The sequence below is a fragment of the Poeciliopsis prolifica genome, unplaced genomic scaffold (assembly GCF_027474105.1).
Source record: "Poeciliopsis prolifica strain line A6 unplaced genomic scaffold, Auburn_PproV2 SCAFFOLD029, whole genome shotgun sequence".
Classification (NCBI taxonomy): Eukaryota; Metazoa; Chordata; class Actinopteri; order Cyprinodontiformes; family Poeciliidae; genus Poeciliopsis; species Poeciliopsis prolifica.
The window spans coordinates 6489956-6508118 of NW_026562404.1; the positions used below are offsets into that span (position 1 = coordinate 6489956).

Here is an 18163-nt window from a genome sequence, read left to right on the forward strand (position 1 = left end):
AGGGATCTTTGTTTGTGTACACAGACAGAGAAAAAAAAAGAAAGAAAAACCTGCCTTTTTTCTGCTCTTTTTCGATTTATTTTACCTTGAGCAAGATATATTGACACAAACAGAGCACGTTTACACACATATTTTCATGAATACCTGCAACACAGAATCACGAAATAGAGGAAAAAAACTTTTATGAAGAGAGATTTAAATTCTACTTATAAAGTAGAGAATATGTCATAATCTTTTAGATTTACTTGGTGTTTGCCAGCTAACCTCTCATTCACAGCCTGAAATTTGCATGTATCACTTTCATAATTTCTTGTTCAGTCTTCTGACACACCATGTATCAATGCAAAGCTCAGACTGTCAGTAGTTAATGCTCTGGCCTTTCAAATACTTAGTATTTATTTGTCATTAAAATACCATATAGTTAGAATCTGCACAAAATATGTCGCACGAGTCCAATGATTTTCTGATTTGAGCTCTTTGACACACCCGCTACTCTAATTTGCTGTCTCCTTGTAGGCCTTTCAGTGTCTTCTCATCGAAGCGGTATGTGAGCTTCCTCTTCACCTTGTGGATCTCTCCAGTCCGTGAGTAGTTCCTTAGTGCCCGTGCCATCTTCTGGTAGGTCATGGTCTTGCGGTTTCCCTTCCGGCGACCCCACAGCTGCGCCAGGCTCTCCTTGTTCTGGGAGGAGAACTGAAAGGTCCCAGAGGAGGACTGGACCCACCAGATGCAGCTCCTCATTGATGGAGTCTGCAGCATCTCAAACAGGAACTGGAACAGGCGCTCCTTCCTCTTTCCTGTTGAAGAGGAAGCAGAGAAAAAAAAAAAAGGGGTTTGACCTGACCGCATCTTGTGTGCGTAGTTGGACAAAGACACTTCGTCACGAGCTTTTGTTCTGAGAGGTTGTCACTGTAAGGTGTTCTACCTGATAGTGGTGCCAGAGGCAAACTTCTGTCCTTCCTCTCCCCTCTGTCGGAGGGTGGTGATGGTGAATCTTGGTAATCCTGGTACTGGGAACTGCTTGACTGTGAGTCTGAATCAATATATATACTCGTAGGCTCGTAGTATGTTACGTGTTCCTGGATGAACGGAAATAAAAATTAGACACACAAATCCAACTGAAGAAGTGTGAATTGAATATGCTCGACTTTTCTCATGGAGTTTTGTGAGAGGTCAAACGCTGTTTACTCACATACTGGTCTTGTGAACTCTGCCAGGCTGGATGTGGAGTTGGGTCCTTGTATTCCTTGTTTGGAGTGTGGCAGCCGAAGCGCCACTCGTACGGATGCTGACCCGACCAGCTGTTCTCTGAGGAGAGAAAGGCACAAGATTCAGTCAGGCGGAACATTTAAAAACGAACAAGTATTCCCTCCTCTGCTGCCTGCATTCGGCCGACCTATGATCCTGGCGTCCCGGTGGGCGTGAACGTGCATTTGGTGACCCATGTTTGCAGCCATGGATGTTGGAGGTGTGTGAGCGGGTTGGACCTCGAGCGAATGCTCCTGCAGGTACTCCTCGATGACCTCGAGGTCGACCTCAGCGCAGGACGAGGGTGCCAGCCCACTCCAGGAACTCCGACATCCGCCCAGCTTCACCTCAGGCACGTAAGCCCTCTGAAAGTCACACAGCAGGGCAGAAGATTTCAGAAAATATTACATGACATCTTTTGTCAGTTATAGCCTCAGGTATTAACACCTTACATTATTTTAGTTGTGTCAAAGCTTTTGTCACTATCTCATAAATTTTAAATGACCGCATCTTCTCCACAAATGATTTCCATGTTGTCAACTTTCCAAAAATAATGGCCTAGGTACTGTATTTTATTTTACTTTTCTTTTTGTGAAAAGAGATTTTGTCAAAAGTGTCTTAGGCAAAAATAAATGAATAAATAAACAAACAAATAAATACAGAAATAAATAAATCACATTTGGCAAAAAAATTACTTATGACATTATGTCAGGATGTTGTCAATATCCTATTTTCTAAACAAAAGACAAACTATTCTCATTTTGATCAATTTTACTCAACATTATGAAAATTCAAACTAGATCCATGTTGCCTGTTGTGTCCAGCTAAGGTTTGGATCCTGGGACAGATCCAGTTACTAGCTCTGGGATTATGTGTATTTTAGTTTGACTGGCAAATTTATGCAAGTGTTTATATTTTCATCTGCATAGATAACATTCAGGCACCACTGTTGTGTGGCTCCTAGAAATAACCCCCAGTGAGAAAGATCACATTTCACATAAGACTCAAACAGTATTTAAAACACAACAGCAGCAAAAAGTGGCATTGAACTCACCGTCTCTAACTCTGTCAGCATGCTTTAAGGACAAACTAGAAAAAAAAAAACAAAGAAACAAAACTCTTATTAGACAACAGAATCAAAGCAAAAAATAAAAATAAAATAAACATAAAAAGGGAAGTGAAAGATGCATTCGCAGACACTTCTCTAAGATGTAAGAGGCAATCATATGACAGCAAAACACAATACATAAATAAATAAAATGACAAAAGTGGAGCTGCACCTTTGTCAGGTCCTGTGTCTGGTGCTGTGAAGCTGTATCCTCAGGCAGTGAAGAGTGGGGACATGAGAGTTGGAGTGCTCACCTGTACAATGCTCCACCACCTGGGCATCATCTCTCTTATATGGCATGTGCACACACCCTGCTTCCCCTTCCCATTGGCCAGCAAGTGCTGAGGTGGGAGCGGTTTGCAGAACCAGGGTATTTCTGGATATCTGCTGATCTAATAGGAGAATTTTCCCCCCACACCAATGTTCAATAAAAAAAGTTTACTATGCGCCTGTGTCTGATGCAAAGGTGTGACTTGTTGGATTGTCAGTTTTAGGCAAAGTGGACTGTTTTATGTTGCTTTTCTACTTTTTATTTTTTTTTAACTTCAGCATACTGTAAATTTTGAGTTATTTCTAAAAACTTGTGAATGTCGGGGATATTTGAAATACTTTATTCTCCTAAATGTTCCTTAAATTACTGAAGTTAGTTTTACATAGCAATAAAATTGGTAAATAAATAAATAAAAAAATTGGACATAGGAGGAAGAAACAGCACAGCTAACAAAATGTTAACAAGACTCTTTTTTTTAAATTAAACACTGGGCTCGCAATTTTATCAAATAAAATTGCATTATGTGGCTAAATTCTACATTTATATAAATAATCTAAGTTTACGCTTGTGGTTTTATGTTTCTCCTTCAATCCAGCATCTTTTAAGGTTTGCATGATAGAAATCAGCACTCTGAACACTCTGAGCTGTGTCATAGAAAACAGTTAGACCAAAATCAACCATTAGTTCCAAACCTTTACGTTTTAAAAGAGGAACATATCGAAGTTGTTCATTTTCAAAACAGACCTGTGGCAAAACATTCTTTTTGTTCAAGTTGTGAAGTTTTGACACATTTCAAGTGGCTTCCAGTCTCTAAGAAAAGCAACATCTCAAAGTAAAGAATCATCTTGTAATGAAGCCATACTTTCACATAAAATAGATTGATATCTGATGACATTCTAATTTACTGAGGTGTATTGGTATTTTTAAAAAAGAATAAATATTATCTTTACCCCCAGATCTTTTTTTTTTTTTTGTTGGTATTTTTATTTCCTGAAAATCACAGCCCCCATGGGATATCTGCGGTTTCTTAATACTGCATTTGCCACATTGGAGGAAAATAGAGTAACAGACATAGTGCAATTAGGTAAAGATGTCTGCTGCAACCTAGAATTTGTATTAACATGTCATATTAAAAGATTAAAAGCAAAAAATAATATGTAATAATTTCTTAAACTGTGTTATGGTAAAAATGTAATGTACTGTAATGGCAAAATATTTTCACTTTGCTTCTGAATACATTTTAGCTTCTGGTCGTTTAGTATCTGGGGCAACAAGGAAATGTTTGTAAGGGAATCTGCTTTGTTTTATGATGATATATTGGAGTGTTTTATATGAGAAAAGGAAAGAACACCAGAAAGAGGCTTAGCTGTTTAATCAAATGTCAAAAATAACATTAAGGTGTCAGCATTTTCATTAATAACCTTAAAATAAGTATGCACAGATTAAATATGCAGCAGTTTGGATATTATTCAATATAGCAGAGCTGTTATTTCAAAAATGGTATAAAAGATTATACATGGGCAGTTAGCAGAATCTAAGGAGAAAACATTTTCTTTAGAAATTCAATTGCTATGTTGACAGCTGCATAGCTGCTTTAGAGGCCATCTGGTGACTCCTTATTGACCCCTGTGCTCAGTTCTGCAAACACCTACATCTGTCAAACAGAACAAGATCAGTAAACTACTGGAGGGAAGCAAACAGACACCAGCATTGCATCACAGGTTAATGCACGGCATGATGTCATGCACAAGTTACACTGCATGTATGCCTCATTATGTCTTTCTATTGGGTTTGTTCCTTTTTTAATGTTATGCCGGAGTGTGCTTGTGCTGGTGTTTGTGCGTGAGTACGCGTGTGTGTGTGTGCGTGTCTGTGTGTGTGTGTGTGTGTGTGTGTGTGTATGTGTGTGTGTGTGTGTGTGTGTGTGCGTCTGTGTGTGTGGGTGTGTGTGTGGGTGTGTGTGTGTGTGTGTGTGTGTGTGTGTGTGTGTGTGTGTGGGGGTGTGTGTGTGTGTGTGTGTGGGGGTGTGTGTGTGTGTGTGTGTTAACAGGCGTAGATTCCACTACAAAAAAACGGCAGTGTAACATTTTTTTTTTTTTTTTCCCTTGTGGGTTGTCGGTGTTGAGGGATTCCCCCAGGGATGTTATTTTTTTCCTTTACTGTAACAACAAATTTGCTAGCACAACAAACTGAAGTAACCTGTTGTGTCAGGAGAAGGGTACCAGAGGACAAACGATTCCTGGACCTTTATGCATTTTGAAATAGATTACATGGTATTTCTTTTTCAAAATCGTTACAGATTAGCGATTCATTTCGCTAATAATCTCACCTAAACAGATCCCTCCATATTGTCTTTCAGCAGTAAAACTGTCAACATGAAACATCATTGTAGTTCTAAGCTTGGATTTGTTTAAGGATGGTCATTCTGGTTTTGGGCCCTCTTGAAACATATGACCCAGCTAATCCGGATTTATGACAAATGAACACATCAACGCACTGACTGTGATGGGTAACTTTTTTCTTTTCTTTTCTTTTTTTCACCTTGATTTCAAAGAGTGCATTATTCTCAGTGAAAACAGATCATTCACTTTAGGCAGACAAGACTTAATTTCCTGGTTTTCTCTGTGTGGGCTGAATACCTGGCATTCATGCGGGATTCCGAAAACAAAACAATCTAAAAAAAAAAAAAATAAAAAATATTTATTCAAAAATGACCTGCAAGCCTCAGCTGGAAACAAGAGGGATCAGAAAATCATACAAAACAGAATCCATCCAGGAAGCACTTTCTGGGACACAGGGAGTAAATGTTGACAGATTAACGCAGAACAAATAAAATAAATCAGGGAAACATATCATTAAAATGCTACTGACTGATGAATTTGTGATCATAATGAAACTAAGTTCAGAACAATTGACCTCCTGGGTAAGATAATATATGACATGTAATATATTAATTTATGTTTTACACCTGAACCATTATCTCTCCATAATAAAAACTGGCACTGTGTTTGCAGGAATGCAGGTCTAATAACTTCAAATCAAATATACCAAAATATTACTGCAGAGCAAAGATGATAGAGGTGAAGTAAGACAAAGTGAACAAAGCTGTGTAAAGGAGTCTTAAAATTGCCACAGTGGTAAAATTACAAATCCCAGCTCAAATCGTTCCACAAATCCTCAATAATATTTGGTTAAATGTTTTCCAGCAAGTTGCACCTCAACCACATGACTCTTGTGGGTATCAAAATTCAACATTCTCACCTCAACATTTTGTGCCAGAGTTAGTAGAAATCGTTCTGATTTTTATTTTTTTTTTACAGAAATCCGGGTTTCAAGCATAGTCCATAAATTTTCGACTGGGTTTTCTGGATTGGTTTCTTCCAAAGAGAGGAATGCCACACGCTCTCTATTTGCTGGAAGGCTAGTGTCAAACATATTCATTGATTTTTGCCATTCATTTTAAGTACTATCAATAAAATCCAGGTCTAAGAATTTAAGCCAAATAATTTGAATAAATGTGACATTTCCAATGAAGATATTATTTAAATTTTAAGCTGTGGTCAAGTCTTGCTTGGGAAAAATTCTCAAAATAGATTATATGGACTTGTGTTCAACATGTTCAGCTTGAATCCTGTGCAGAATACATTCTTGTTTTCAAAAATCATCGAAGTTTTATATTGTTGGGAAAATCAATGCTTCAAATAAATCAGCTACAGCACAAAATAAATTAGATTTTTTGCTCAAGGTGAGTGCATATGTACTTCTGACCAAAAGTGTAGCTATGTGCTCACTGACATAGCTACACTATGTGACCAATATTTACACCAAACATAAACATTGGTCCTTTTTTCACCCAAAGAACACAGATGATGCCATGATGGTTTATGTTGGATCAGTAACTATGTAAATTCAGCTGCTGGTTATTGATTATGCTGATTTTGTAATATATCTTTTACTCATTTATCACTTTGCGTAGCCTGACCATTGCCTTCCAGTGCGTCCATCACAATCTGGGCTTTCTCCCATTTACTCAGAATATCTCTGGTTGATTTATTTATTTATTTATTTATTTATTTTTACCTGGCCAAGTGATTGGGTACAATTTAAAACCTCTACAAAAGCCACGGCTGCAGGAAACAGCCATTTCTCAACATAAGGGTCTGGGCATAGAGAGCCCAGACCCTCTATGCGAAGTAAATTAAAATTGCAAGGGAATGGTTACTGCTAGGTTATTAGGTTCGTGCAACTGATTGCTGATGAGTTTCAAAGTCAAAATGATCCAGGAACATGTGAAGATGCTCACACCTAATGTACAGAAGAGCATGCGCAACTGTTTCAACCCTCAGGGATAGGGTGTGCACACACGCAAACAATGCGAAGGTACATTCAGCTGAATATGTTAGATTAAGATTATACAGTGTGTTTCAGTTTTGTCCCTGTGGCAGGAGATTATTTAGCACTAATAAAGAAAAAGTAAACAGGTATCTTTTTATTAGGTTCATTATTAACCCATGCTGCAATCAGGGTCATAATTTGTTTTTATGAGCTGTCGCTGTCAAGACTCAAAGTGACACAGACATAACAGCAGCTTTGTTATTTTTTTATATAATCTCTATAATAAACCCATAAGCGTTAAAGATTAAGAAAAAAAGCATCTCTGAGGGTGCAAAGTTAGATCTCGTGTCCAAACATAAATCTACAACTATTTAGGTTTTGAAAGCCACATTAGAGTGAAGAACAGATAAGATTTATGAGTTTTTTAATGTTTCTCCTCAGTTTGTGAGTACATCATATTCATTTATCCTTGTAAAAAGAAGATAAAGATGACAGTAAACGTCAACCTTCAGTCACATTCATCAACAGTTAAAGTGATGAGCAATATCATTGTGGCAGCACTCGTAATTTTGTTCTACGAATGCTCCAACAATCTTCCTGACCTGACGATTTTCCATTTTTTTTCATGTCTTTTATGAATGAACTGAGCTCACAAAACTTTTTTTTCGGGGAAATATTTCGTTCTACAAGTGTTTGAGATGGTAAATCATGTTTATGGGTTACAGAGATAGTGTTCCTCTAACTGGCCACCAAATTCCCAACAAATGATGTGTAACATTGTTGTACACGTCACTGTACACAACAACAATGTGTCACGATAAAACACACAAAAAATGAGGAAACATTTCAGTGTTTTCAGTCTCTCAGCTGATTTTTCAACTTCTTGACTTATAAATGTATTATAAGTCGAATTTTATTTTTGAATTTTTTGAATTTTTATGAATTTTTTCCAAATAAAAAAACCAAAAGACCTCTTTAAGAAAACACCAGGAGGTGAATAAGGGAGACTTGATAAACGTGTTTGGAAAAACCCTGGGCTTTCAGTCGGATAGACGACGGTTAGGATTCCTATTGCTCTGCTCGCACCTGGAGTATTCACACAAGGTGATAAGGCCAGACAGGCTCTGGACCCCTGCAGTCTGAAACACACCTATAAACACACAGACACAAAGTTTCACTTACTTGACGTGTCCCTGAAAGAGTTGGGTGTCCAGACACTCAAAATAATCAACACATCAGTGAATAGACAGTGGCATCTTCAATTATTAACACAGTTTAAGGAATGTCTGGCAACTGGAAAGAGGCAAAAGTTTTTGTTCAGTGACTTTCTGTCCACAAGCTGTGCAAAACAATTCTGTAGTTGACTTCAATCAATGGGCCTGTTGCTGGGCATCTGTGATAATGTCTATATGGGTGTGTAAGGGAAATTAAAAAGCGTGTCTGAGTCACTAATGACAATCAACGGTCTCAGCGCAGCAGGTGACTTGTAAAACTGATTCAGAAACTTACAACACACTGTTGGCCCTGAGTGTGTCAGCGCTGCAGCAATTAAGATGATTGCATTGCCTCTTATCAGGCCCACCATCACTTGCTGATGAGCAAGAGTTTTTCTGTTTATGTCTATATGTCTGTGTGTCCAGGTGTCGGCGGATTTGCAGTTAAAGCTTAACCCCCCCAGATTAGTGAATATACGCAAATCACCTGTACACATGCAGTTTAGCGGGAATTCCCCCAACGCTCACTCACAAGCAGAGAGTGTGTTTGTGTGTGTCAAGTGGCAAGTGCCAGACTTGTTTGTTCCTCAAGGGAGTCTTTCTATGAACACAAACACTTCTCAAAGTGGACTAACTAGACTCACGCAGTTTCCAGGGTCTGTTCTCATCGTGGATTTAATTGAAACTAAATGAAACATTTGTTTCTTTAGAGGCGTCTTGTTTTTGTTTTTTATTTGTAACAGTTTGCCATAAAATGTTGCCATAAGAAATATATGTATTTTGACAAATTACTTCGTTTAGTAAGTGAAAATAGCGAATTAAATCAACATGGCTCTGATGTGAAAATCTAACACTTGGTTGTGACACCTTTGTTCGACAACAGATTGTGATGACTGAAAGTGAGTTTGCCCACTTTGCTTTATTTCAGTCACACTGGAGAGTTTTCAAGCATGAATGTCTTTTGAAAGTTAACACCACAGCATCCCAGTGATATCTAGGCCTAGATTTTAATTAGGCCACTTCAAAACCTTATCTTTTTGTGCTTTGAATAATTGTCCAGCTGCACCTCACACGCGGACGGCCAAAAACTCTTCTTCAGGATTTCTTGGTATGATTTTGAATCCATTCTCCCCAGTTTCCCTTCATATTGTTGAATCGTGATCTTTGAGCCAAACCAAGGTAAATGAATCCTGAAGTGCTTTGAATGCCATCAACAAATTGTCGCTTTGCCAAAGTAATCTGGGGGAATCTCACTGTCGTTTGATGGAATCTCAAAGCCTTGGAAAATGTACTAGATGTCAATTTATCTGTTCTTGAATTTGTTCTCTTTAAGTATCATCTGGGTCGAGTTCAGCTTGTGAAACGAAATCCAAAATGTTGCCTAACTTTATTTATGACTCACCACAGAAGTAAAATACATTTTGACACAGCAGTAGGCTGGTTTGGATCGTCCATTTCCCTTAATAAGAGAAATCAACATATGCAAAATCATTAAAAAAAAACAAAAACAAAAACAAAAGCATTAAGGGGGTGGCACATTTTCATGGCATTCTATGCGATGAGTAATAACTGTTTGGATGAAAAGATGCGTTTGTTAAAAAGTTTATTTAAAGAGTCTGTGGCGTGTAACTGTTTTTTAACTGTTTCATGTCCACACCCACAGGTAGGGCCTGCCTCCGAGGCCAGGTGAGTCAGGAGAGGCAGTCCGGCAGGTGAGGAGACAGTTGCACTTCATGTTGGTAAATGATCTGTGTATCAAAAACGCTGGGAAAATATGCAAAACCTGAGGTTGATGCTGCTGTCTCTACCTTCTCCAAGTCTGAAACACCTTTTTTTTTTTTCCTCTGGCTTTGCTTCCTGTTTTTTTTTTTTTTTTTTTTTTTTTTCCATTTTTTATTGTTGGCTCACATGAGAAGCATATTCATTTATTTTGCAGCAGTCATCGTTGCAACAATGCCATCTAACTGTGTGCAAGTTTAACAACCTTGCAGCGGAGGCACAAAAGACATTCCATTTACATGTGGTCATAAGCGACCGACAAGTCAAAATGCTCCTGCTTTTTGAAGATAATATACATTGCTCATATGGGAATGCTTGGAGATAAGGAATGGGACTGGGAACTGGTGGGACACTGCATTCCCACGGAATATTGTTTGTGTCCTCCAGTAGGCAGTCCGATAATCTGTGGTCTCAATAAACACTCATAAAGCATGCAGACATGAGCAACAGGCCGACCAGCCTTATCGGAGTGACACATAAACTCTTGTGTGAAGACCGTACATAAATCATGTGTTTTCACAGCGAGATAAGCAGACGGTCAAGTTTTATCTGCGCTCCGAGGATGAAATAAAACATTTCTGTGAATTTTATTTTATTTTTATTTTTTTATGCAAAAATAAAAATAATAATAATAAAACACAATGAAGGCTTCAGGGTATTTGATGAGTTAATCTGAACCAGTCCTTTTTTCAGAGAAGACAGCCCACACATTGATATCACACTGCATATTTGTGTGTGAGCGCAGGGCGCGCCGTGTGATGGAGAATCCCCCCGGCTGCAGATCCACACCTCCACTCCACAGCTGTCATGAGGATGGACCGGAGGAAAACAACAGCTCTCTTTCTCACCACGCTTTTCGCTTCGATAGCAACAAACTCTCATGTAACATCTGTCTGCTGTGTTATGAATGACTCTTTTAGAAGGCGATGGGCCAGTAAGCGTTCGTATTACATACATAGGAAATAGATTCTTTACAAATAATAGGAACACTGTACGTTATGCCATAATTAACCGCTTATTCTCCTTAAATCTGATGAACAAAAAAGTTTTAGGTTGCTTTGAGTCTGTTTTAAGTCAGACTTACATGATATGCTATCCTGATTTTAATTGTGATTTGATTGTAAAGAAAATTATAAACCTTTATCAAAAGACAGACATTTTTTATCTTTCCTGGATGTTAAAAATGTGATGCATGCTTTCATTTCATCCTAATTTGAGACTGTAAAAGTTTTAGTGCTATTTTTGTACAACTTTGACTATGTTGATGCAAATGGCACACATTTTAGCCATTTTATTTGTTTATTCTTCTTGAAGATTTCCTTTAAAGAGCAATTTGTTCTCCATTTTCTTGTTTCTGAGCGGTTGACTCACTTTAAGACACACTTGTGCTCACCAGATTTTAATATGGCATGAGTTATAATTATGAGATATTTGTATCGCCTTTTTATGATTACTTTCATTTTTGTACTTGGATGTTGTTTTTCTACTGTATCTAGAGCACTTTGTTCAATGTTCCAGGTGCTTTTAAATATAAGTAGATTTGAACTTGAAGATGAATTGCAAAATCTAAAGCAACAAAGGGACTGTCTCAATTCAGCTTCAGAGTGTCTAAATTAGGGATAGGCAATGTTGTGTCAGTGATGATACAATAGGAAAACTATTTATTATGGCAGGGAAAATAATAATAACATTCATAAAAATCTGTCGTCTTAATAATAATAATAATAATAAACTCTTATTGATGACATTTTGTAAACCTCAGAAGTTGCCGTGTCATGAAAAGTTAGTTTTGCATCATGAACGTCACTGCTAGTTGAAAAAAAAAAAACAGTGCAAATGCTTTGTTTACATTTAAAAACACAATGTGACATAGTTATTGTAAAGATAATAGCCTTTTATTGATAATGGGTAATTTAGTATTTACAAAGCATCCAAAGCATTTATATATTTTCTGAAGCCAATTATTATTATCATTATTATTTTGTCATTTTTATTTGTCATAAAGTCCACAAATCATTGTGAACTGTTGTGAATGTGAACTAAAAAGAAACATCAAGTTTTATTGCTTCTAAGACAAAAAAATAATTAATAAAATGAAGCAGTCGGCGAAACTGAAAGTTGTGATGGCCACAAATATGAACCTTACCCCGATATATTCATGCTTTGCGCAGTTTTTCTTTTTCTTTTCTGTAACTCAAATCTGATCTGCTTTCAGCAGCGCAGTTACTCCTTTGCAGGAGTTGACATTTCGTTCCTGGCTCAACCACAATCGCTTTTCGAGAGTTTTTCTTTGTTGTATTTTTGTTGACCAAGTGAAAGAAATTGGCCTATTCTGCGGATTTTTCAGAAGTTGCTTCAAATGTTGACACATCTGGTTGTCTTGTCTGTAAATAATCAATAAAAAAATACTCGTCTGATCAAAGGAATAATGTAGAAATTAGGCTTTGTCTGATAATAGGAACTATAGTGAAAGATGTGTCTGTAAGTGCTTGGTTATTGAATCAGGCCCTACAAAGCAAAAAAATAGCTAAACTCCAAACCAATCTCTTTAAAAAATATGGCACTCTACACACAAGTTGCATGTACAGCAACACTGAAGAAACAGATGGACTACTGACTGAGAAATACATTTTTAATGATTTCTACGCAGACTTGCAATAATCCTGGGTTATGTTTAACTGGAGTTTCTTTCATTTTCAGAGTGAGATATATTCATCGCAGATTTCATTTTTGCATCTCTGAGACAGTTCATAAAGATAACTGTCTGTACCTGACTAATGTGACCATGACCCCTGATCCGCAGCTGTTTTTGGGAGTGATTTAACCTGGTGATTGTACCTTTTTTATCTTGTTTTTTTGTTTGTTTGTTTTCTTTTTAGCTGAAGACGTATGTGCTGAATTAGTTTTACAGTTTACATCCTTGAAGGCAGCTCTGTGCATATTTGAGCCGATGCTTGCATCAGCACATTTACAGATTCAGGAGGTGCAGCATACTGTTTACAGTGCCTCACAGATTTGTACTGAAAATGTTGGCAAGCTGAGACATGGTACAGATAATGATGATGAAAGAGGCCTATTTCACTTAACTAAGTTTTTATTCGAAGAGACTAATGTTCTGCTTCAGGATAAATTCTCTTTGCACTACTTGTTTCAGTACATTATATTTGCTAATCTAAGAGACACTGAAAGCATTAAAGTAAGTGCCCATTACTTAATCTGAGAACCTACCTCTGCAGAACCCCCCCATGTTCCACAGAACCTAATTTTTTTATGCATTCTGGGACATGAGCACAAAGCGATGCAACAAGAAATTCCAAAGAGGACATATCGCAACACAGCACTGCAGAGTAAAGTTTAATCCATGGGAACTACACTCTTTTGGGTTTTTCTGCTGCTGTGATTTCTGCAGGTTCAGGAGTGCCCAGGGAAGCTGGGATAAGTGCGTCAGCCTGTGTGCGTCGTGCTAAGAGATGCTCTGTTTTGGCAGGTGACGGGCTTCCTCTTTCCTCTGAAAAACCGTGACGTCGTCAGAGCGGCTGCAGAGATGTCGCTTCCCGTCTGCTGAAATGCTCACAAGCCAGAGTGAGGTCAGAGGAATGAAGAACAGGGTGGTTTGATTTGTTAAGTCGATGCAATTTGGTTAATGTGGCCTGAGATTTGTGCTGAGTGGGCAGCAGAAGAATTATTGCGACATGTGCAAGCTATGACAGTAGAAAGTGTTTCAACAAATTATTATGGCCATTGGGCTTGACGTTGACGTTGATGTTTGTAATTCCTAAATCATAAAGACATATTGTCAGCTTATAAGAATAATGGTCTAAGTCTTTTTTTCCCCAAAAGAAATATTGTTTTTTATTTTATTTTTTTGCCAAAATAACGCTTTATGGATTTTCATAAGAAAGTGATGATGTTAAAGTATGGCTTTGTGTGTTTGAAATAATTGGAAACCACTCCCCTAAAGCAATCGATTTTTGTTTCTGCTATTTTTTTGTTTCTCAAATAAGTGACTCTTTTGTCATATTTGAGAGACTGAGATTTTTTTTTTTAAGCATCACAAGAAACATTAAGGAAAACAGATTTGGGAAAGAGCTCCAGTTTGAAGAAAACAAAGAGAAAACACAACCAAGTGGTGGACCTTGATAGTTCGCCTTCAAAATCGCTTTAATTCACAAAGCATAGTTGACAACTGCTGGAGACAATCCTCATGGATTTTGGTTCACATTTACATAATAGCAATGTACATATGATGGACATTGTACAACTTCAGTAAGTTGTCTTTTTCATGTCTAACTGGTTTAGATGGTTTGACTTGCTCTCATATGGCAAGCCACTAAAATGTAGTACATACAAAAACAGGCAGTGAGCCGCCTTAGAGTGAATAAAATGCTAATTTTCCAAAAACAATAATCAGTCAACACTCTTTTGACACTGGTTTTTGTCTCTACACTTACTTGCTTTATATTAGAAGACCTCTTATGAAAAACCCACTAATGTAGTTATTTTTCCAGTCATGAACATTTTAAACGTTTTCAATGCTGATTGGTCATTTAACCATTTTAGGTGGATAGTGCACAGAGCCTCAGAGATACATATGTACAAACAGCATTGCCTGGTTGATCATTTCTTTTTTTTGTCTGCAGCAGTCCTGCTGTTTTCACACATGCCAGTAGATGGCGATATTTTACCGCTGCATTCAAAAACTGACTTCAATCAGGAGCGATTCACACAGCAGCGCTGGGTGATTTATGTGATAATTGCATTCATGATTGTAGGGATGATAAGATAGAGCCAGCACAGGATTTACGAACTGTAATTTTGCAACTGCCACTATATTTAGTTTAGAGCTGGCTGATATTCTGGTGTGTTTACCCACAATAATCGGCGGGCTGTCTTATCTAAGTCCTGCATGAAGGAGATTTTGGGGAGACAGCGCAGTTCTTTCCATCATGGTTAACATTCCACATCTGTCTCGTCCTACAGCCAAACAGCTGAAGTCATGCAGACCTGAGCATGTCAACAAGAAGGGAACAAACAGCATTATTCACATCTGAAAATAGTTCACACACGCACACACATCAATGAGATCTTGTGGTTGAAAAAGAAAAAGTGCTCTCCTACCCACACGCACACACACTGACATGACCAGTTAGTCGTGGCTACAGAGCTGAAGTGCTTTCCAAGACCAATCAGCTTTTTGTGGAGACAGAACCGAGCGTAACAGTTGTACATACACGCTTGCACACCATAACACTCGCCCAAAAATACATCACTGATTGCAATGCCAGTGGCTCTGCTCAGAATAGCAACAAACAAAATGTTACATCTCTTGATTTGCTGCTGGTCATGTGTAGACCTGCCTGTTTTAGTCAGCTTTTTTTTTTCTAACCCTTGTGCTGTGTGCAGGGAAACTAAGCAAAGCCAAGATCAAATGCCAAGATGGCTATGTTTCATTTTTGTCAGTGAGAAGCAGACAAAGAGTCTTTAGAACGATTTCACTTTGTGTTTTGAAAGCTTTCCAAAAATTATTTAACGACTCAACGAGCTTGGGCTTGAATAAAAACATATAGCTAAGTGTCTATTTTCATACTTGGGGAATACTAGGTAGGGAGATTTTGGAGGAAATCTTTGCTTTTCTACAGGGATTCCACTTAGGAAAGATTCCTGCTGAGGAAGGAGTTCCCTCTCATGTTCTGTTTCAGCTGTTGTGTAATAAATAAATAAAAACTGTTCAAATCAAAGCAAACACCAACTTACTACGATGTAATACCAATCTTATTTGTAGCTATCTCTCCATATGCATATAATAAAAGAGAAAGGAATCAAATCATAATCTCTTTATCTCTGTCAAGAGTTTCCAATTACTCTGTGATCAAGCCTTAAAAAACAAGCTGACAGGAGACTGATAGAAAATTGCAGCAAGGTTTTTGTTTTTTTTTTCTCTATTTTGCTGCAATAATTTACAATTATGAACTCAGGAGATGCACAGTTTCAACAGAGTTTATTTAACGCACTGGAAGACGGTGCATTAAATAATAAAACATAACTTACAGAAGCTTCAAGGCAGATACATTTTACTCGAGGAATTTTAATAATCGAGGTACTCGTATAACTCGAGGGGTAAACATAAAAAAAATTAGATAAAAAAAAAAAAATATATATATATATATATATGAAATTGCTATAAAATTTAGGACACAGGGAGCTTTCTTTTTCTGTACTCAAGCTATTCAGTGAAAGACATCCACAGACCAAACAACAAATAGTCCCTCTAATGTACCCTGGTATCTCCTGGCTCTCCTCCCATTGGAAAATGCCCAAAATATTAGAAAGGAGCACTCCATGTGCAGTGGGCACCTCACATCCATAACAAACGTCTGATCCACCTCAGCAAACTCTTTGAACTGTGAGAAACCACTTTCTACTCCAAGCTGAAAAAAGTGGAAAAACGACAAGTGAAACACTGAACTCAAACTACACAGTTCACCTTTATTTTATAAAGGGATTAACTGAAATATTAACAAGATAAAATTTGACCAATACAAAAAACCCCACATAAAGTTAACACAAAAACCCCCCATTAAATTCCATCCTCCAAACAGGATGGCACATCTTCCTCTACAAAGAGAGACGTCTGGAAGCATCTTTTTGCTCTGAAAGATTTTAGCAGAAAAGAACAATTTTTTTCTTTTTTTCTGACAAAGACATAATATCAAATACTGTCTGGAAAGAGGACAATAGCTATACAAACATTACTTTATATTTTCTAAAACTATGTAATTGTCATTACTTTGTACGGATCAGTTTTCACTGTGATATTAGTTTTTTGGGCTTATTTTGCCAAATCTTGACCGTTCTTTTTCAATCATTCTTTTTCAATCATAATTGGTTTATAAAACAAGCACCATTCAAGTTCTAAAAATACTTTTTATACACACCTCAAGTGCCACATGATACACCAATAAATAATCTGTGAATTAACATGGTAACATAATTCACCACTCTTATTTCATCACTAAAATAAAAGTTTGAAATAAAAAGATCTGTGCTGAGAATAATCTTTTGAAAAGAACATATATTTTTCATAAGAGAAAGGAATTCAGTGGACCCAAATAAGTACTGAAAGAAAAGAGCACATGCTTCAAGAGCCATTTAACAACATTGAAGAGGACTTTATGGATGGAGCCTATGTCCCTGGCACAACATCTGGTCAGAGGAAATTCTGCTTTTCTCCCTTAAAGTGGAGCAATTGAGCAGCAGCATCAGATGTCAAAAAATATGCCTTAAGAATTCTGCTCATCTTTGGAATAGACCTTAATAATCACATGGTACAAATATGACAAACCAGCAGGATTGTTTCACAGTTGTTTGCACGTCTGTTAATCTGGATAAACTCCCATAACAGAAAACTGATTAATGCTGGCATTTTTTTGTAATTCTTTACTATGTTGGGCTTATTTTGATTGAAATTTATTGCTGTTATAAGTCTGATTGTCAGCACTGAATTAATACCCTCATTTAGAAGGAGGATTACCCTGCAATCTTCCAATGGGATCAAAGCAGAGTAGAGAAGAAAGCATGTTTTGGCTTTGTTTGTTCTTGCTTTGGTTCTGTTTGTAATAGTTTTCTCATCTGCTCACGAGGCTTCTGCAGTCTTTTGATTATTTGTGAATTCCAGTAGAATAAAACCAGCATCACTGAATATAAATCTCTTAAATCATCCCAAGTATTTCAGTTTGTATCCAAAACGGTAAAATAAAATTAAAGCTGCCTTGAACAGCTCAGTGACGCTCCGGCCTTGTGGAGAGCGCGGGGGCTGCGGCGACGCCACCAGCTCGCCACGTTGACGCTCTTGTGCAGTTCCTGCACCCCACTAGGCGATACGTGTCGATGCGTCTGGCAGCGCATCCCAATGGCACATAAAAAATCTGGTCCAAATCGGTGCTATGGAAGGTTCGCAGTGGAGTACAATTTAATGCTATTGAGGTCTTGAGAGGTTCACAAAAGTCCATCATGAAAAGTTTGGTGCAAATCGGATGATGCATGTATGATTTAGACATTTAGACTTGCTTGGATCCACATTCACATTAATCAAACTTTAGCTAATGTTTGACTAGTATGCCTACAAATTTGATAGACAAATCACCTGATTTTCCTTCTTGGATGCTGAATACATGAGTGTTGATCCGCCACTTCGTCTTGACTAAGTCT

The 18163-nt window shown here is 37.6% G+C and overlaps 1 protein-coding gene across 1 annotated transcript; it reads right to left on the minus strand.

Moving 5' to 3' along the window:
• Positions 1–54: 54 nt before the first annotated feature.
• On the minus strand, positions 55–3158 carry LOC129372352 (transcription factor PU.1). Its single transcript, XM_055049594.1, has 6 exons — positions 2529–3158; positions 2303–2337; positions 1397–1613; positions 1193–1308; positions 926–1079; positions 55–797 (listed from the first exon to the last, which is right to left on the minus strand). Exons 2-6 carry the CDS (start codon positions 2321–2323, stop codon positions 490–492), a joined length of 816 nt encoding a protein of 271 aa, XP_054905569.1. The 5' UTR covers positions 2324–2337; positions 2529–3158; the 3' UTR covers positions 55–489.
• Positions 3159–18163: the final 15005 nt, after the last annotated feature.

Coding starts and splice junctions, on each gene's coding strand:
- LOC129372352 (XM_055049594.1), bottom strand. CDS start 2,323: ATGCTGACAGAGTTAGAGACG. Junction 1,309..1,396: donor CCGGGACGCCAGGATCATAG/GTCGGCCGAATG, acceptor TTCTCTCCTCAG/AGAACAGCTGGTCGGGTCAG. Junction 1,080..1,192: donor AGAGTTCACAAGACCAGTAT/GTGAGTAAACAG, acceptor CCGTTCATCCAG/GAACACGTAACATACTACGA.